Here is a 21,438-nt window from a genome sequence, read left to right as displayed (position 1 = left end):
ATGAATACAAATACCCACTAATTTGCTTTTTTCTGATTACATAATCTAATTTCTTTCTTGTGCGTCTCTGAGATTTTGTCTTCAGGCTTTACAAAGAATATCATAGCGCAGTTGTAACGCTTCGAGTGAAATTGATTTCTTTACCAACTTGAAATTAAACTTCTTAGATTCTTTTACTGTAAAACTCCGCATATTCTCATCTGGTATCTTTACTTTAAGCTATGGGCCATTGTGCCTGATTGTATATTTTGACCTACTTCATGCTCCTCGAAAGACCGAAAGAAACAGGTCTGTTTTTTCCCCTCGTTGATGAGTCAAGCGTTTTTCTGCGGTCTTTGCGAAACCAAATTATCACAAAATGAATTATTATGATGAATGTTTTATTTCCTCAAACAAATCGCGCGAAGCACATGTTAATATATTGCCAAATCACCCACGAAGTGCTATAATTATGCAATGCCGCAGCGTATCGACTGCAGACTTAATATATGCCTACTGTTGGACACAAGTTACTACACTAATTTGTTGTACCATGGACCAGTAGTCATATTATTACTATGCAGAGCATGGTCAGAGTTTAATAGAACACATCAGTCATCAAGCACAGAGGACCATAGTCAGCTATAGGATAACCCTCCACGTGCAGCGTGTCATAGAAGCAATTATTATTCCACACGGAACAAATATAACACCTTTTGACAATCAAAGAACGTTGTATTGAGTATTGCCATAAGAATAAGAACATATTGACCTACACCATGTCAACCTTGGTCCTATGGAAACACTGGTAAACAAGGCGACCTCAAATGACTGATCCTCAATGGTTGAGTGGGCAAACAATTCGGCATAGCAACACTCTTGCTCGTTCGAGGTCAAGTACATCAGGTGCATAAAATGTATACCATACGGGACAGTAGTTGTTGAGTGGCATAATATTGATGTGCATGGTGTCATAGTAAGTCATTCACTTTGGTCTTGAAAACGCAGTCAGCCAGTTTAAAGTTTTATTTGGTGTGACGTTGACGTGCTCCGATATTGTTGTGGTCTCCTCAGTGTTGTAAACGGACTGACGGAATCGAATATTCTGCTTCAATTAGGCGCAGCTTTAACTTGAACCTGAAGAGTGTGTTCAAACTGTACACCATGGGAAACTCATGTGCAGCAAGTGCCAATAAGTGTCCTCCCGATTACGTAATCGTTGTCAAGACAGGTGACGTTAAAGGTGCAGGCACAGATGCAAATGTCTTTATCGCCTTTATTAACGACTCTCAGTGCAGATCCAAAGACATTCCTTTAAATTGCCGCTGGAAGGATGATTTGGAGAGGGGTAGTGTTGATAGCTACCCAGTTACGAATTTGCCCAACTTCGGAAGGATAGACCAGATTGAGTTATGGAGAGACTCTTCGGGATTAAAGGATGATTGGTTCGTCGAGAAGATAGAGGTAAGCCAACATACTTCAGATTACCGGACAGAGTACGCAAATGAACTTTACATTTGACCGAGAAAACCGTCACGTTGCTATTTGAGCCTGTAATTTCATACTTTTTGATGCGAAGAATCTAATTAAAGGGATTCTAGGACAAAAAAGTAAGTTTTTGCACATTTTGATTGCACAACAAGTAGAACGCAACTCAACTGGGAACGTGTGTATATCTTCATCTGTCCACTCATCTCATGAGCATGGCCTGACAAGAAATCCCCTAAATACTGAAGTTATTACTGAAGTACGTTAATCACTGAAGTTTAAATTACACCCTCACTTCTCTCAAATTAAGGCCTTATAATGGAGGACGCTACGACACGACTTTTACAGAGTTAACCTAATAAAAACCACTAGACTATCTTGACTTCATAATGGTTGCTTAACCTATGAACGGTTTTACCCATATCCTATCCGTTTATATTCCAATAAGAACAGGCTACCAGTCTATATCCAAAGCTTACCATTGTTGACGTGATGTTGTTGAACTGTGTCAGAAAATCACGTGACCGTATTTCATGGTGTCTGGGTCATAGGTGATGATACGTATCCAATGTATTTCCTTGTATATTTGCGGTAGGCACACGTCTGTGTGGATTGTGGCCTTACAATGCGCTTGGCATTCTCCTGTTCTGGTATAATTGGAGGGAGGCGCTATCGCAACCATTCGTCTCTCGCGTAGATTTTCAACTTCCCTATTAGTATAGCGCGCACTATAACTGGAGCGGGCATCGGAACTGTGAAACATTGAAATAATGAAAAACACACGCGACGATTACGTAATCGTCGTCAAAACGGGCGACGTTAAAAGAGCAGGCACGGACGCTAATGTCCGCATTGCCTTGTACAGTGATGTCGGGAACAGATCCCATGATATCACTTTAAACCACTGGTGGAAGGATGACTTCGAGAGAGGACATGTCGATCGTTTCCCGGTTAAGAACCTTTCCCACTTTGGACGGATCGTAATGATTGAGTTGTGGAGGGACTCCGCGGGGCGTGGCGACGAGTGGTTTGTCGAGAAAATAGAGGTAGGCTTAGGAGAGGCCGTTTACCTCGGCAAATAAAAACCACATTTCATGCATGGGAGAGAGTGGGGTGCTGGGGACGGTGGGGGAACTTGTTCCTTTACAACTGTTTGCTTGTTATGCTTATCTGTCGCTGCGACAAAAAAAAGCCTTCAACAGCTCACGTTTGAAAAAAACATAAATGGTAAAAACGAAGTGCGCTTTTCTTGAAATGTCTTTTTCACCACGTCGTCACGCCATCGTGTGATGTAAGATAAAAGTTGGACCCTTAAATGCAAGCAATAAAGGTTGAAAATTGAACCTTCCATATTAAAATTTAATACAAACTGACACCCATGCTGACACAACAAAATGTAACAATTTGAAACGTGAGTGGAAAATCCTGTAAAATTTACAGGGATGAGAGTCCTTCGCAACGACAACATTTTCATTGTACGGATTTCAGATAGTCCGTTTGGCTCCATGTATAGCTCTCTTTGTTTGGTATGTTTCTATTTGTATACACGGCAGAAAGTCAGAGTTCACGTTACACTCCTGAATTTTAATAGTTCATATCCTGTTGAACTATTCTGTAAAGGTTGTGGAGATTTTGGAGACAATGAAACTTTGGTTTTCGTTTACGATCAGAAGTATTCCAGCGAATAGATCAATATGATAGAGGCAACTGTTGTATTTCTTTACTGACTGATATGTGATGAAGTTATTCGAAACTCAAACGTAACACAAATGATGTTATTTACTTTGTTCTTTTACCACGGAAGCATTCTCGTACAAAGGTCACAACAATGACACCTGCCATATTTCTGTACCAATCTATTGTTATGACATTTCCACGGCAATTTATAATTCCTATTTATACAAACAATGTCCGTCTTTCTGAATCCCACATGACCAACGACCTGTCATACGTTTGCATGGGGAATTGCGTGTGATATAATAGGGACCAGTAAACTCAATGCATCCAGACCTTCCCTCGTCACGGTGGTTGCATCAGTCAGTATGATAATTAAGCTTCGGTCTAGCTAAATTGTTAAAAATAGGTTTGCTGTGGAAACAGTAACTACAGACCTGGCACTCAGACGCCACATATTATAAGCCTGGCTCAATGCACACACAAAAATCTAAGTAAGTCGTAATATAAAATCACACTTCTTGCAAGTTGTGATTACTTTGGTCACGTGACGCCGAGTAAATTACCCAGCCGGGGTCACGGGACCGAAAGCAAAATTTGTATACGTACACACGTGAAAAAAAGAAACAGCTCGATTTTACACGAGATGCATGCATGCCACTTGAAATCTCGTGGATCTCACATTACAACATGTGGAACATAAGGAACTTAGTTTTACTCTTTTGCACGTATAGGTCATGGGCGACCGACGGCATGATGTCACGGACGACATGACGATTATGACCTATGTAGTGAGGTACCTTAGTGAAAAAATCGTGACACGGTGGACAAAAGCACCATTTTTTCACCAAAGCATCTCCATGGTATACCTTTTCGAAAAAAAGACGGACGCAAAAAATTGGATGATGGGAAGAGCATGTATGACGTCATTATGACGTCATCAGCTAATTATTACATGAAAAAAATATAAATTAATAATAATCTTCAGAACTACAAGCATTACAACAACAAATGTGGTATCAAATTAAAGGGGACAGCAAGTTCTTTCATTTGAGTGGTATATCATGGGGGTGGAATATAGTTAAGGGTGATTTTGTGGGTCAAAAAAACCTTTTTTGGTCAAAAGACATGTTTTTAGGCTAAAATCATGGATTTTGGGTAGTCACATTGACACTTTGTTTAAACATGCAAACAGTATGTGGTATTGTGAGATGTTGTTTTTAAGTTTGAGAGAAAAGTTCAAATTCAATGCCAGAGTTTTTGTAATTGATTATTAGTATCATAAATATGTTTAAACTTGTTCCAAAGATAAGCGGAAAAGTGAGGCATCTTATAGCGAACTACATTAGTAACAAAAATGCTAAGGATCGTTACATGGTATTTAAAAGCACCATTTTTTTCACCAAAGCTTTGGCAATGTGTTACGATCAAAAATAGGGTAGGATGTAAAAAATCAGATGACAGGAAGGGTACTTTATGACGTAATAATGACGTCACAATATACTACCAAGTTCGTACAGTAATTAATTGTAGAAAATAAGGTCGTGAAGCGTTGTGATGAGATTCTAAGTAATTAATTTGACATTTTGAGGGTCAGGGAATTGAAGAGTGATATAATCAGTGACATTTGAAAATAGTGACGTCACTGCAACAGCAAATCAGCTGATTGTTACTTAAAAGTAACAATGAGCTGATTTGCTGTTGCAGTGACGTCACTATTTTCAAATTTTCTTGAAAAATCTAAGCATTTTTGATAATGGACAAAAGTGCTACAATGACGGTATTTGTCACGCAGAAAATAAATTGTGTGACATTGTGCGGCTCCTTGAATTTGGTCTTTACCACATCCATTTGTTTTGACCATATACTATAGCTGGAAGACGTAACATTCTTATATGTGTTGTATTTTACGGGTAATGAGGTATGGGTTAGGAGCCAGACAGAAAGGAACGTGGTAACCTGAAATAGATTAACAGAGTGGCCGGAAATGGTGATGATACGTCTTTTAACAATGTATTACAAACGGGGGCTCGATAGTCCGAAGGTCCAATAGTCCGAAGGTTCTTTAGTCCGAAGGTTCGATAATTCAAATGCACAAAATTTCCATGAGGGGGGTTCGTTAGTCCGAAAATGAAATAAGGTTCGTTAATCCGAACATTTGATGCAATAGTCCGAAGGTTCATTAATCCGAAGGTTCATCAGTCTGAAGGTTTATTTATCCGAAGGTTCGATAGTCCGAATTTAGAATAAGGTTAATCAGTCCGAAGGTTCAATAGTCCGAAACGAAAATAACAAGCCCACGGGAACGGGGGGTGCTGTGGGTGCTGCAGCACCCCCAACTTTTTGGATTGGGGTGCTGAAATATGCTTCAGCACCCCCTACTCCCGGGCAAAAATGTATTCCAGCCAGCAGTGTTCTACGACGTTGAAATTGCGCCGCTGCGCTATACATTGTGCTTGATCTAAAAATATCTCCCTCGTTTTGTTCGTTTCTAGTTTTGCCGCGGCTTAGCGCGGTGCTTCGAACGTCTAGCACAAAGTAACACTGTAAAATATCAGGAGGAGGTATTTTCTAAATTTTCAGGCAGTGCAGAATCGATATTTCTCTCAATGTATCTAAAATCATGACATGTCTATGATATTTCCGCCATTATGGAAGCTTTGACCCGAAAAAAATAACCTTTTCCATGACAATGGTGGCAAAGTTGATTATGCTTGTCACGATTTTTTTCATTCGATCTTTCAATAGGGGCAAAGTTCATACCTTTCCCCTGAAGGTTTTTCTTTTCATTTAAAAATTTCATTGACGTTGCTAGCTAGCTAGCGCTTCGAACGTCTAGCACAAAGTAACACTGTAAAATATCAGGAGGAGGTATTTTCTAAATTTTCAGGCAGTGCAGAATCGATATTTCTCTCAATGTATCTAAAATCATGACATGTCTATGATATTTCCGCCATTATGGAAGCTTTGACCCGAAAAAATAACCTTTTCCATGACAATGGTGGCAAAGTTGATTATGCTTGCCACGATGTTTTTCTTTCAATAGGGGCAAAGTTCATACCTTTCCCCTGAAGGTTTTTCTTTTCATTTAAAAGTTTCATTGACGTTGCTAGCATTCTGTACTCAACATTAACAAATATCAAGGTTCACACACATCCCAACCTAAAAGGAGTGGGACGGGCTTCCATTGAAACTAGTTCCAGTGTAGTTTCGTTTTAATAAAAAAGCTATTCATGTGTTACCCTTTGCAAGTTTTTCCTCATAAAAACTCAGTAGACCGATAAATCCTTGCCTAGCCGCAAACTTGCCACCTACCGATCATAAACATAAAGATGCATTTGGTCTGTTAGTCTTTTATATTTGCCATTCCCTGTAACAAACAAATAACACTGCAAATATATCAAGAGCTACATCGTTTAGGCCTATGTGAATATTTTTATGAACAGAAATTCACCCGCTTCCAGTGGAACCATTTTGTTTTAACTTGAACCAAAAAACACCCTTTCGGGTTTTATAAGTTTAAGTATATACTTCAGTATATTTCATCACAGTGCATCCAGAATCCAACATTTTCAGGGGCCTTAAAGCAGGCCCCTGGCCCTGTGGCCTCACACCGTAAGGGCTCGGGAAAAAAAAAACATACACGACGGAATTTACTAAATGTAAGAAAGCAGCCTAGCAACAATAATATTTACGTGCGATGTCATGCATAATGATACAATTTTTTGTCCAGAATTAAATGGAACAAAGAATGGAGATAAAAAATACAGGGTTTTCGACTTTTCAGTACAGTAGAAACGTCATAAGAGCAACAGTATATTCTAAACAAAAAAGTAAAATAAATTTTCTTCGGAAAAACAGGTCTTTTGACCAAAAAGGTTTCTTTGACCCACAAAATCACCCTCAACTATATTCCATCCCAATGACATACCACTCAAATGAAAGATCTTGTTATCCCCTTTAATTTGATACCAAATTTGTTGTTGAGATGCTTGCAGGTCTGAAGATTATTATTAATTTATATTTTTTCATGTAATAATTAGCTGATGACGTCATAATGACGTCATACATGCCCTTTCCATCATCCAATTTTTTGCGTCCGTCTTTTTTTCGAAAAGGTATACCATGGAGATGCTTTGGTGAAAAAAATGGTGCTTTTGTCCACTGTGTAACGATCCTTAGCATTTTTGTTACTAATGTACCTCACTAATAGGCTCGATATAATGGTTGTGATTTATGGGTTTCTTCCAAGTCACAAGTTAAGAAAGCTCAGAGATGCCATTTTGTTTCTTCAGAGTTCACAACTAACACAGGCAGTATACTTATTCATACTCTTCCAGTATGCATAATTTAATTCTAATATCAGATAACAATGAGGTTCAGAAAAGCAATTTTCTTCGGAGTTCACTGCTTGAAGGCCGTAGCTCTTCTATCATAGGCCTTGACCAGTTCCAAAGTATATTCAAAAGTTAAGGAGGCCCAGAGAGGCCATTTCCATCAGAGTAAATTTGTCATATATTTCCATATTTGCTCTTTTCCAAAGGTGGTGCATTCAGCAAACAGCGACACCATAGTTTTCCCCATACACCGCTGGATCAAAGCAAACACTCGCCACGTATTCGCCAAGTATGACTGCCTGCTTCCGCAACACGATGTGAACAAGGACCAACGCAAACAGGAATTGACTGAGAAGAAGAAGCTATATGAGATGGAGTGTAAGGCGACAGGTTTGTTACCACAGGTAAGAATTGGGCCAAATTGACCATAGAGGGCGTTGTAATGTTACCATTTTTAGGTACAATCGGAAGATGAATACAACTTGTATTAAAATAAATAACATAATTGTCATACGTCTGTTTATTATTTTAAAGATGTTAAAATAATGTAACAGTTCTTCAGTAACTGCACGTGTGTTTTTATTCCCAATCAATACAGAACAAGAATTCCTGGTTCTTAATACTTTTATCATTCTCATTTTGTTCACCTTTTTTATCAGATTAAGACTGTCCCTGCTGATGAATCGTTCTCTGATGATTACAAGGTAACGGAAGCAATATTATTACAACTCAATTACCTATACCTTGACAGGTGTCCATGAAAGATTGAAAATAATATCTCGATTGTTGCATGGTTGAAAGATGTTACAATCCTATATCCTATAGCAGCACCCCGTGTGTTTTTTCATCTCTAGGCTAAAGTTTATGTTCTGCCACGCACTTATGGTCAATATTATCGTTTAGATAAACTTGAAAGAGAGCATGTACCTGATGTAAACACCGTCCAATCACTATTGTTTGAAACAAAATGCCGATCTCTGAACAAATGATCTTTGAGAACCACGATAGATAGACCTAAGTCGAATCTATCTTTTTTCAGTGGGATATCATAAAGAACAAAGCCAACCTGGCCATCCAGAGCAAGATAATTGGTCTGACCGCCGACTCGTGGAAGTGCCTGGATGACATTGGAAAACTGTACAATAAAAGCCTTCCAGTGCCGTACGTAAGTATCCCCGGCCGTTTGTCAATCGCATTGAAGAATACTACGTTACAGTCTTCGAAACGTCGAGTCCTCATTAAAACACCCCAGCAATGTCTTTCCAATGCATAAAGGTGGAGGTTAAATTGAAGATCAAAATAAAGTTTAAAAAGTTAATAATTTTTGAAAAGTTGATTATTTTATGCAATCTTTTTAACTTTACACGATTTCTTTTTAAAAAAAATAGTCCATGTAAAACAATATATACTGGCATTAAATATTTTACGTGTAAGATATTTTGATAAAATGAAATCTAATGGATGGCTTTATAGTCATTGTCGCTTTGCATGTCATACTGAACTCATCAATCTTGGCACTGATTTTGCAGGGGATGAATAACTGGCGATCTGATGTTGAGTTTGGTTCCCAGCGACTGGTCAGCTGTAATCCTAACCAGATCAGACGATGCACACAAATACCTGACAAGTAAGTCCCTGGTTTTCCTTTGTCCAAGTTACAGACAAATGTTATCATCCATAATACTGGCCAACAATAAAACATGTCGCATATATAATAAGCAGTATGCTGGTCTTAACATTATTTTTATCCACCGATTCCAATTCACTCATTCACTCACTCGGTCGCCCACAGCAAGGCAAGGCAAATTCCAATCGAAGTTAATGGTGGTTCAAGGATTTGAAAATGACGAGTTGAAAACAATTTCTTTTCCATCCAAGTAATTAGAACAGCAGATAACAAATTGTCTCCCAGCTGTAAATCTTAGTACACTAGTAAGCAAGTTTTCCTTGCTCATTGTACATTATCAGTCTTGCAGTTGATGATGAGATGCTGAAGCCCTTGATGGAAGATTTGACCACACAAGAAGCCATAGACTCCAAGAGGCTCTATATCATGAACTACAAGGTCCTAAAAGATCTGCCCTGCAGCTACGACAGAAAGGTAAACGTCCTCTTAACAGCTTTAGTATCGATTTCATTGCGTACAAATTTACAGAAATTTAAGGAAAGGAAAGATGTGAATATGGTACTAAAACCCCTCTATGAAATTCTAACCGTGATAGTCCATTAACCTTTCAATAAAATTCGTAACCTCACAAGTCCTTTATGATACAAAAAAGGAGCATATTTTTCGCGTCATTATTGTTAATGACAGTTGCGTGAATTATAAATTCCCAATTTAGAACTTGTTCCTTTGCTCAAAAAAGAGGGGGAAAATGGTCATCATAATCAGATAATGGGCTATCGAACGGCTTCAGGCAGTACATCGATTTATGATGTAAAGATGGATACAAACACCTATACTTCTCACTCTCCGTTAATTGACATCGGTGTAATAATAAAAGCCCCCGTGTCATCTCTCGCACTTCGCTCAATGGTATGTTTGTGTCGTCTACACACCGTAGCCATGCAAATGGATTGATACAGTGCACTACGGAGATTGTCCTCCGCTGCCTAGCAACAGTTTCATCCGTGAACGATGCATCGTGATAATAGGAGTTTGAACTTGAACGAGGCCAGCCCCGAACCTAAATTGAAACAGACACCTGGAACTGAATGTTAGAGATAACTATTTCTTTGATTTACTTAATAGCCTTTAAATCAAAGTAAAGGCTAAATATGGCAAATGTGCTCCAGAATTACATCAGAAAATTGTCTATCGCAAGAAATTGTAAGATGTATTTAAAGCATCTGAATGACCTCTTCTAATAAAACATATTTTTGTTTGTAATCACATTTTTACCAAATAGCTGTATTATTTGTTATTTTCTTCATACACTACAGATCTGCGCACCGATCGCGCTTTTCTTTGTCAATAAGGAGAAGAATCTGATGCCTGTTGCCATCCAACTCTACCAGGATCCTGCTCAAGATAACCCGGTAAGAAGTAGACAAATCTCGGAGGACAGATTTTCTCTGCGAACTATTAACAGGGCGGCCTATGTTGATTTTAATAAACAAATGGCGATTATGAAGTTAGTAAGTTAATAACATAAACACCTGCCATTATCTCACAGGTGTTTCTGCCCACGGATCCCGAGTACACCTGGCTCCTTGCCAAGATGTGGTTCAACAATGCCGACGCCTCCTACCACCAATCAGCCACCCATCTTGGATTCACTCATCTCATCATGGAGGCGGTTGCCCTGGCAATCCATCGTTCTCTCTCACCCTCTCATCCCATGTTCAGACTCCTGGCGCCACATTTTCTGTACCTGATAGCCATCAATAGGTGGGTAATGTGAAACGAGTTCCGAGCTAGAATGTTAGTGACCCATAGTGCTCAAGATCTTGTAAGAATCGAGTTACTTCCAGAATATGTACCTCTGAGACTAACGATTCATTTTATCGTTTGAGACGTTTGAATCGGGTTTCTCATGCTTCAAATAGTCTGAGCATGATGTTATTAGGGTATCTGACCCCTTTATACACACTCATTCCACGAGTGTTTTAAATATATTATGATTTTTCTATACATGTTTTATATTTGTTTTTCACACATGAAACAGTCGTGCAGTGGCAAAGCTGGTGTGTGAGGATGGTTGGGTAGATCAGTGCATGAGTATCGGTCGAGTTGGCATGTTTGCCATCAACGCAAGGACGGCACCTGAGTGGCGTTTTGACGTTGAGGGCAGTCTTCCAGCTGACCTCAATAACCGCGGGGTCGATGACCCGGAAGCACTTCCCAAGTACTACTTCCGTGATGACGCCCTTCTGCTGTATGAGGCGATTAGGAAATACGTGACGGAAGTTGTGGAAGGCCATTATGGTAGGAAGCATTCAATATTGAAAAGCACCAAAAACACAACCACGACATTGTATTATGATTCCCGAGATGAACTTCATCCGAAAATCAATTAAATGACAAGTTTTATTTATCATAGCTGAATTATTTTATATATTGTACAATCCAGGTGGAAAAGTATACAGGCCTGTGCCATTGCACAAAACGTCAAACATTTCTTAAATTATCTAATTTAAAGTTGTTTTGTACGTAATGGATTTGAGCCCCTCCCCTTTTGTATTGCATTGGGCATGTTGCTCAGTCTGTGGCTTTTCCTATTTGTTTTCTCTGAATGAAGATTCTCCCGACAAGTTAGCTGACGACCACGAGCTGCAAGAATTTGCAGAGATTCTGAAAAAGCCCCAGAGCGAAGGAGGATGTGGGATCAAGGTATGCTGTCTACCCATCTCTAGAGGGCGCTTTAAGACGCCATTTTGAAAAGGGTTTTAATGAATGCACTTTTGTAGTCAGTACTTTTCCTCTCAAAAATAAGCAAAGGTTGTAAATGTGCATAGTCCAGAGTATTATTAGTAAATTGATTAGTTGTTGATGCATGAATGTTTGACTCAATTTTTTAATTTGGCCGCGCCTTTAGACAGTGAGAGCTAGGCTTAAGGATGACTATAATGTCGATGTAGAGCTGGTATTAGCAATTTTGCATTCCTACCGAACCCTCAGATAATACACCTGGAGGTTTCGACAAAACATGCAGCAATAGGTTTCTACTGTACTCTTAAAGATGCAAAATCAATTAAGGAGTATTGATTCGAAGAAGCACAATTCAATAAGCCTAATTTTTTTAACAGGGAGTTCATGGCGGAGGGGTGTTCTTGAACACCGTTGATTTGATAGATGCCTTGACTGCCTTCATCTACACGAGCAGTGTGGCTCACGCAGCCGCCAATTTCTCCCAGTATGACGAGTATGCCTTCCCGCCAAATTATCCTTCATACATGCGCGACGAAGTACCGCCTAAAGATAAGGTATTAAAGGATACCCGAAATAATGCTCTCAACGGTAACCATCTTCCATAAAGAAAAGACTATTAAGATACAATTATTGAATAACTATTAGCTGACCTTTTTACGACAAAGAGTATATGCTGTTATTTTTTTTAATTTTTAAACAGTGTGGAGGTAAACCATAGAGTACATTTTGTGGTCTCTATGCAGACCATAGCTACAGCAGTACAAAGTGTAACTTTTATGCACTGTTTACTATATCCATCATGACTGCGGACCTCGTGTATAAGTAGGAGAGTGAAACTATAAGGAACTATTTATTCATTGAGCCTCATCCTTTCCAGGCACAAACTTGCAATTCCTATAGGTGGACCACATACAAGGATGCCCATATTATACAATGTGTTAAAGTCTGTCTATTTTAACATGAGGAATTTTGCAATATCAAAGCTTAAAAGAAGAAATTCTGTCTAGCGTGCTACATTATCTCCACATTTCAGAGTCCGCGTACAGAGCAGGATGTGCTGAACTGTCTGCCAAACAAGGAGATGACGTTGAGTATCATGCTGGTAACCAAGATACTGAGTGATAGAGGAACTCAATGCCTGGGGGACTTTGAGATCGAGTACCAGTTTGATCCTATCGGTGCCAAAGCTGTCAAAGCGTAAGTACACATGAGGTTATGGGAGGTTATAGTTTGTGGGGCGACTCGCTGGTAACCACGATACTGAGTGATAGAGGAACTAACAGTCTGGCGGACTTGAGATCAAGTACCAGTTTGCTCCAATTGGTACTAAAGCTGTCAAAGTGTAACTGTCCTTGAGGTTGTGTTCATGACATGATGAGGTTAGGCCTGGCCCTCTCTTAGACAAATTGAGGTCCACAATGAGGTTCCCATTGGCGTTGACAGTAATACATTAAAGTGTTGTCAATGAGGTTTTAATAACGTGGTGCACAACATCAATGTGAAAACTATAATAAAGCTGTCATTGAGGTTTACTACTAAAACCACTGTGATCGATGGGTGTGGGAGGGAAGTTAAATATCAGTTTAACCGTGAGGATGACACCAACGTGCTCACTGGTGTTGGTTCTTTGCAGTTTCAAAGAGGACTTGGTTGGTATCGGTAAGATCATCGACAAGAGAAACGCCCAGCGAGCCCCTCCGTATCCCTACCTGCATCCCAGCGAGGTTCCTAATGCCATCAGTATCTAGGAGAAACCTCACAGATGGTTAGACATCACTTCCAGCCACTAGTCTTCCATTGTCTCATCAATCAGCTCAGTGAATTTCCGAAAGAAGTTGGAAAGTCGTAAGTTTTGGAAACCGTGAAATGAAATTTAGCTGTTTAATTTCCTGATTCTGTTCTTCATAACTTAGAAATTGAGATTAAAGTTTGAAAAATAAAGGTAATAAGTTCGAGTGTTTTTAATTTTGCAGCTTATGTAAGTTTTACAATATGACGTCATAAAAGGCCTACAGTTAAAACGCCCTTAGTGATGTAAAATAACAATAAGGATTAACTGAAATCACTTTGCTTATATACCATATTTTATAATGTTTTGTACTCTTAACGGATATTGAACATGTAGAATTTTATTTTGTTTCCTTTTGTTTTGTTCATTTTGTCCAGTATATAAAATGATTGATAATGGTCAAAAATGTGAACAGTGACAATAATTAGGATTATGTTTGGATGGGATTTTACATGTATTCAGGCAAATATCAATGACATAAATAATCTCTTTACGTTATGGTATCTTTACGTTAACTTTATCGTTACAGCGTCACCACGAATTAATGTACATTCATGGTAAATGATCTGCGATTTCGAACACAATCTGCATAAGGCAGGCAAAGCGCGTGGACTTATATTTTTGAATATTTTTTCGTTGCATTCTGGACTTGAGTTTTTCTATCCTGCACGAATAAGCGGTGTATAACAGAAAACGCGTTCTTATTAGCCTATGTCAAATGAACATGACTATATATATATTTTTTTTTGCATCAACATAAAGCAGGTTTACTTATCATAAAATTTGATCCCATATTTTTTAATCTATAAGAAATTGCTTTGTATTGCTTTTTAGAGGATGAACAACTTGTTGCTGTGATTTTTGTTATTAGCTGCGCCTAATCCGTAAAAAAGCTCAAGAAATAAAATTGTTATAAAATAAATACGTGATGTGCTGTTTTCACAGCCTTCACCTTCCTGATACACTTATATTTGGTCACAATAATAGTTTACGCAAATACACGGCCTTGTCAACATGTCCCAAATTTAATCTCTTCAGAATAGACCCATTAGTATAGTGGCATAGCCACGGGGGGGGGGGGGGGCGGTTCCTGGCTACGCCACTGCATTAGTACATAATTCCAATCGATCCAGGATCTATCAATAGTAGTCGTCAGTGTGCCTTTGCTCATTGGGGCGTGAAGTCAGCACAATAGCACGTGGATACCGTTGTAAACATAACCCGTGCAACCAGAAATACTATACAGTACGTGGTGTACACGTACATACTGAGGTCATCATTTTTACAGTGAGTGGTGTGATTTATACGGGAATTTGGGTTAAATCTAAGAAAACCGAGTGTTGACATTTCGTCTTGGGTCCTCGAAAGTCTGCAGTAGTACATCAACATTGACAAAACGGTAACCACGTCAAGGTATGACGGAATGATAACTTGGTGCTTGGTTCTTCACAATTGCAACTGTACAATCTCAACGCGCTCACGGTAGTCTTGCTTAAGGTATTCATTTAACACGAACTGTGTTGTTGTATCCGTGATTTTAACCCAAACAAAATCCTGGTTTCGCGTGAACATTTTACGCAAACCAACAAGACCAGACAGTTGGTATTTCATCATGGGTAACGCGTGCGTTTCTGGCAGCAGCGCGCCTACAGACTTCGTGATTCTTGTCAAGACAGGAGACCTTAAAGGAGCAGGCACAGATGCTGATGTTTTCATCGCTTTGATCAACGAGGAAGGCACAAGATCAAGGGACATTCCTTTAAATTCAAAATGGAAGAATGACATGGAGCGTGGGAGCATTGATCGGTTCCCAGTTACTAACTTGGCCAACTTTGGTCGGGTGTGTAAGATTGAGCTGTGGAGGGATACAGATGGAGCTATGGATAACTGGTTCGTTGAACGGGTTGAGGTAGGTAAACTAGTCATAATTGATAAACCTGTTCGGTTAACTTATTTAAGCCTCCCTTCCATCACCTTATATTATGTATACCATCCTTACCTATGTATTGACATTGACATGGAAAATAAAGTGAAGTGAAGAAGAAGAAGCCTCACCTGATGATTTATGACATCCAGTGGTTTATGAGACCCAATCGTGTAATTTTCTTGAATATTTTTAAGACCCGACTTTGATGCATTTTCACAGTGAACAAAAAAGCTTTGAAAAATGTTCTGAAAACTGCTCCAAATTCACCGTCAAGTTGGCTGACTAACTATGTTTTCTTTTATTCCTTATAATTCGTAGGTAATCAATCAGAGTAGCGGAGAGCATGAGATATTTCCTATCCATCGATGGCTCAAGGCACTCAAGAAACGCATCTTCCATTGTAACGATTGTCTCTTGCCTCAATGCGATGACAATAAGACGGATAGGAAGGAGGAACTCGGAGAAAAGAAAGTGATGTATGAGTTGGAGTGTAAAGTGGAAGGGCTTATTCCTCAGGTATATATTAGTTTGTCGTCGTTGTAGTCGTCTTTATTTTTGTTGTCTTGTTCTTGTCGTTGTAATGGGGCACTTGGTGCTGTTTTTGAATTTGTATTATGATGACGCAGTTACAGTTGGTGGTACTGTCCTGTGGGTTTTAGTCGATTGTAAGTAATGTTCCTATCGATACATGTATTCATAACATTACACACTGACATGATTTATTCATTTTTTGTGTCTTTGCAGATCAAAAACTTCCCATCTGACGAGTCCTTTTCAGACGACTACAAGGTGAGTACATCATGGTATCCCCCAACGGACATAAAAATACCAGACATAACTCCATAACAACTTTCTTGACCTGTCTTTTGCCAATTTGTTTAACGTCGTCTCTTTTTAGTGGGACATCGTCAAGAACAAGGCAAGTCTCTTCATGCAAACGAAACTCATGGGCGTGAAGACTGGGGATTGGAAATCGCTGGAAGATATCGAGAAGATTTATAACGAGCATCTTCCCGTCCCTTATGTGAGTCTTTTAAATTTATTTATATTTTTCATGGGTTTTGATTAAGTTTGACTTTTTTTTTAAGTTTCTGTATTGTGTTAGTCCAAAACAAACAGAAATAAAATGTGTAAATACAAACTTGATCGAATTATTTGAGTATCACCGAATAGCCTTATCCATCATGATGAAGACAAAAACATAGGAATGTGAGGAATGTGGATTGAATTCCAGTTTTCCCTTTTTGCAGGGAATGAATAACTGGCGATCTGATCTTGAGTTTGGTTCCCAGCGACTGGTCAGCTGTAATCCTAACCAGATCAGACGATGCACACAAATACCTGACAAGTAAGTGTTTTTTGATTTGCTATTAAAGTAGTACTCCTGCTTTCAGCTTCTGTTGAGAAAAATAAGTCAACAAATCTATTTTTCCCCGAAATACTAGTCTTGGTACAGAAGTAACAAGGCTAGGTTTGTCAATATCGAGTTGGGCCCGAACATCTTAGTTGAGGACATTATCTATACTCGGCGACTATTCGAAGTCAATCAGGTAGTCAGTCAGTCTGCCAAGTCAGTACACAAGTCGGTCAAAAAAGAACAAGCACAACTATCTGCATAGCCATATTTTGTGTATTTATTTACTTTTGAAATTTTGTCATCACAGCTTCGCAGTCAATGATGAAATGCTGAAACCGCTACTGGAGGACTTGACTGTACAAGAAGCCATAGATGCAAAAAGATTGTACATTATGGATTACAAGATCTTGAAGGATCTGCCCTGTAGTTACGACAGGAAGGTAGGCAATGTTTGTATTATGGCCCCTTCTTTACCGTCAGTCAAATGTTAGCATATTGACCAGTTTGTTCATAACTTTTCTCAGGTGACCAGTACCACGGTTGCACAGTCAAACTTTAGTTACAGTCACTTTCAGAAATATACATCAATCAAAGATTGTCGGAGCTTATGGCCAAATCCAGAACAGTCTTTTAAATAGCACCTTAAACATAAAGTGGAAGATTCATTTAGGTTTTTTTATACATGTATATGATAATTTGTGTAATTAATTCCGATTGGTAGATCTGTGCTCCGATTGGCCTTTTCTTCGTAAACAAGGAGAAGAATCTCATGCCTGTTGCCATCCAACTCTTCCAGGATTCTGCTGATGATAACCCGGTAAGAAGTAGATAAAATAGTCGTGGTGAAAAACATTACTTTGGATTAGTTACAAAGCGCTCTGTGTTGATTTCAATGCAGAAATGGCAGACAAGAAGTCAATAAGTTGATGAAGCCACCTGCCATTATCTTACAGGTGTTTCTACCCACGGATCCCGAGTACACTTGGCTTCTTGCCAAGATGTGGTTCAATAACGCCGACGCGTCCTACCACCAAGCAGCCACCCATCTCGGATTCACTCATCTCATCGTTGAATCTATCGCCGTGGCTACACACCGTACACTATCTCCTTCACATCCAATCTACAGACTCCTGGCTCCACACTTTCTGTACCTCATTGCAATCAACTAGTGAGTATAATTAATTATGATGCCTTTCCTAATACGTAAGCAGAGTATGATCAATGAGGGACTGCAATCGACCAGAGCTGACCTTTAATATTGCCAATCGAGTGGTGATTGCACTTGTATATAAACAGCAGGTTGTGGGGTCGAGTCCCGCCTGTACAATCACCTTTTAAGTAGGAAGTAACAAAGTAAATTTTAAACGGAATTGTTTTGATTTTTTTTGACAGTCGTGCATTGGGGAAACTAGTCTCTGAAGATGGCTGGGTGGATCAGTGCATGGGAATCGGCCGGATCGGAATGTTTGAGATCATCGTAAGGACCCAACCTTCCTGGAGACTGGACGTTGAGGGCACGCTACCGGCTGATCTGGAAAACCGTGGAGTTGATGACCCGGAAGCACTTCCTAAGTATTACTTCCGGGATGATGCTATCTTGAGCTTTGGAGCTATACAGAAATATGTGACTGAAGTTGTCAACGGAACCTACGGTAATCCATGAGCCTGTTCTGCATTTCACTTTTAAATTGATATAAAGTGGTCAAAGTTCACTCTACATCAGAAGTGAAACAACCCGACCATTATCAAAAGTATAAGATGCAATTTTATTCCAAAGGTTTCTAACATGGGAGGACGATATTACTGAGATTATTGGTATTCAACAGTAAAAATTCACTGATTGGTTAAAGTGGCTTTAATTTCAGAGTCATTGAAATGACGACCTCGTGAGGTAATGATGGTCTAACTGTTCTTGTTATATGTTTTTGGAATCACAGACGATCCATCCAAGTTGGCTGAAGATGACGAGATTCAAGACTTTGCTGACACTCTGACGAAGTCACCGGGTGAGGGCGGTGCAGGAGTGCAGGTATGTAGGCGGGCTAGAAGTGGTTGATGGGAGGGGCATAGTTTTGCATTAATATCATCTAAGAGATATAGGGCCTAGTGTATTTTAGAATTCAATTTTGTTCTATCTATATCTACAGACCTTATTTTCTTAAAAATAACATACAAGAAGATAGACCCCTTGCAGCTTTTGCTCCCCTGCTATAACTGAGTTTTCCAATTAACAATTAGGTCTACCATCAAATGCAGTGAAGACTTTTTCCCTCACATATACCCTCATTTTTGTATTTTGCATTTTACAATTTTGAACAGGGAGTTCATGGTAATGGTAAATTCTCAACCAACGAGGACTTGATAGGAGCCCTGACTGCCATCATCTACACGAGTAGTGTGGCTCATGCGGCAGCTAACTTCGCCCAATATGACGAGTATGCGTTCCCACCCAACTACCCATCAATCATGCGGGTTGCTGAACCACCAAAGGACAAGGTATGTGGGGGAAAGGTTGAGAGGAAACTTGTTTTAAGCTGAGTATAATAGAGGGAATAGTAAATTCGGTAGTAAGTGTTATCCTTGATGAGAATTCAACATTTGTTTTCCTTACTTTTCTGTGCTTATTCCCCTCACGAAAAATACTTTGAAATGTTTAAGAATCGTTTAATATTTAGTTCCTTAATTTGTAAGTTGGGAAATAGATAAAAATTCCCTCTGTCAAAAATCCTGCTGTAATTGAACATCATGTGATAATCCTGCTCAGAATCCTCGGTGCGAGCAAGACGTGATTGACTGCTTACCAGACAAAGACAAGACACTCAGTATTATGCTGGTAACCAAGATACTGAGTGATAGAGGAACTAACAGCCTGGGAGACTTTGAGGTCGAGTACCAGTTTGACCCTGTCGGCAAGAAGGCCGTAGAATCGTGAGTACTACTTTTATGTATTAGTTTCCAATTTCCTTCGAAAAGATTTGGGAATCGATAGTACTTAAAGGGTTCCTTAAGTGATACACAGTGTTGTATTCAAGTTGAACTTGAACGCTAGTATTGAGACACCGTAAAAAAAAATGTACATATGTTTTACAATAATTGAACAAAATTTCATAAAACACTTATCTTTAAGTTCGTGAGTATTATTTTGTTCTATGTTGGTGAGGTTTTCAGATCTGTACGGCTGTTTACTTGCAGCTCATTATGTTCTGTATGTAAGAATATGATACCGGCTTGTCAAGTGTAGACTCTATCGTAGTCGTTCAAACGTTTCACTATCGCGATCGACGCGCCGGAGCCGTAATAATTCAAATGTATCTGTATTGACAAATGGCATCGTTTACAAAAACCTTCGACGAAATATCCTGGTGGTTGACGAGAATGCTTGATCTTTCAAAAAGGAAAAGGTAATAAGAACTACAGGCATCACACTTCCTTCAAATGCAGCAGTCTCTGATAATTTTCCAAGACTTCCTATTACTTTCAACATCTCAGACATCGTCTGCTATCTGTGTCTACTAAACATCTTCCATGTCTCCAGCATTCACCATTGACAGACAAACATCGTTCATTGTTACAGGTTCAGGAAGGATCTACTCCGTGTTGGCGCCCTCATCGACGAGAGAAATGCAACCCGATCATCGCCATATTTGTATCTTCATCCTAAGGAAGTACCCAATGCAATCAGCATTTGAAACCGCGATCCATCAATCTGAAGTTTATTCAACATTTCCCAACACCTATAAATTAATTTCTGACATGTTTAATTGAAACCAACAAACAAGTAGAAGGAATCCGCTAACCGCCAAGTTTGGCAATTTGGGCGTCAGTACATTTCGTGTAAGTTACTGCTAGCTAAAACCAGAGTATTTTAAATTGAGACACCGTAAAAAAAATTTAAAAAAAAAAAAAAATGCAAAACGAAGGTTTATCATATAATGAATATAAATTGATGTACATAATGTTTTACAATACTTGAACAAGATTTTATAAAACAATGTCATTAAGTTCGTGAGTATTACTTTTTTACGTAGGTGAAGTAGTCGGATCTGTACGTAAATTAGCACCCACTTAACAGTTTTTAACAAGTAAATACTGGAAATGGAAGTTTCCTAGAATAACATAATGTGAATATGAAATATACATTCACGTAGAAAAAATAGCTGAAACCTTCGTAACATGTAAATAAACAATTGAAATTCCACAAATTTTGTTCAACCCTTGCTGGTAATCAAAAGCAAAATTCATCTAGCAAATCTCCGTTAGCGATAGAAGTTTTACCGGAAGTCAAGTTTCCCAAATTTCAATTCAATTCAACAGAACATTTTATTTCTGTACCGTCAACGATAAAAGACATACGAGAATAATACAATAATGTAAACAATTAATATTATGCTAGAAAGGAATGAAACAAGGTGATAAATAAATATAGAGATAAATAAATAAGTATAAAGGGCTTGATTTGTAAAAGATGACAGAGTAGTGCAGCAGATCGGTGATAAGATTGTTCATTTGATGATA

At 38.9% G+C, this 21,438-nt stretch overlaps 1 protein-coding gene across 1 annotated transcript; it reads left to right on the top strand.

Moving 5' to 3' along the window:
• Positions 1-1,128: 1,128 nt before the first annotated feature.
• On the top strand, positions 1,129-21,360 carry LOC119719671. The gene is made up of 26 exons (XM_038189169.1): positions 1,129-1,443; positions 7,685-7,882; positions 8,138-8,182; positions 8,518-8,643; positions 9,008-9,105; positions 9,447-9,579; positions 10,422-10,517; positions 10,655-10,869; positions 11,147-11,406; positions 11,720-11,811; positions 12,228-12,404; positions 12,884-13,047; positions 13,484-13,595; positions 15,126-15,548; positions 15,885-16,082; positions 16,311-16,355; positions 16,465-16,590; positions 16,817-16,914; positions 17,231-17,363; positions 17,645-17,740; positions 17,877-18,091; positions 18,316-18,575; positions 18,861-18,952; positions 19,243-19,419; positions 19,688-19,851; positions 20,498-21,360. The coding sequence occupies exons 1-26, from the start codon at positions 1,144-1,146 to the stop codon at positions 20,610-20,612; spliced, it is 4,158 nt and encodes a 1,385-aa protein (XP_038045097.1). The 5' UTR covers positions 1,129-1,143; the 3' UTR covers positions 20,613-21,360.
• The last annotated feature ends 78 nt before the right edge of the window (positions 21,361-21,438 follow it).

This window comes from Patiria miniata, unplaced genomic scaffold (assembly GCF_015706575.1).
Source record: "Patiria miniata isolate m_02_andy unplaced genomic scaffold, ASM1570657v1 HiC_scaffold_8, whole genome shotgun sequence".
Taxonomy (NCBI): Eukaryota; Metazoa; Echinodermata; class Asteroidea; order Valvatida; family Asterinidae; genus Patiria; species Patiria miniata.
The sequence above is the reverse complement of the archived record's forward strand: the minus strand, read 5'-3'. Positions and strand labels throughout refer to the sequence as shown.

Bases quoted from the DNA above. Each gene is read 5' to 3' on its own strand.
- LOC119719671 (XM_038189169.1), top strand. From the start codon at position 1,144: ATGGGAAACTCATGTGCAGCAAGTGCCAATAAGTGTCCTCCCGATTAC. The intron at 15,549-15,884 runs GTAGGTAAACTA...TATAATTCGTAG, and splicing joins GGTTCGTTGAACGGGTTGAG to GTAATCAATCAGAGTAGCGG. The intron at 16,591-16,816 runs GTGAGTCTTTTA...CCCTTTTTGCAG, and splicing joins AGCATCTTCCCGTCCCTTAT to GGAATGAATAACTGGCGATC.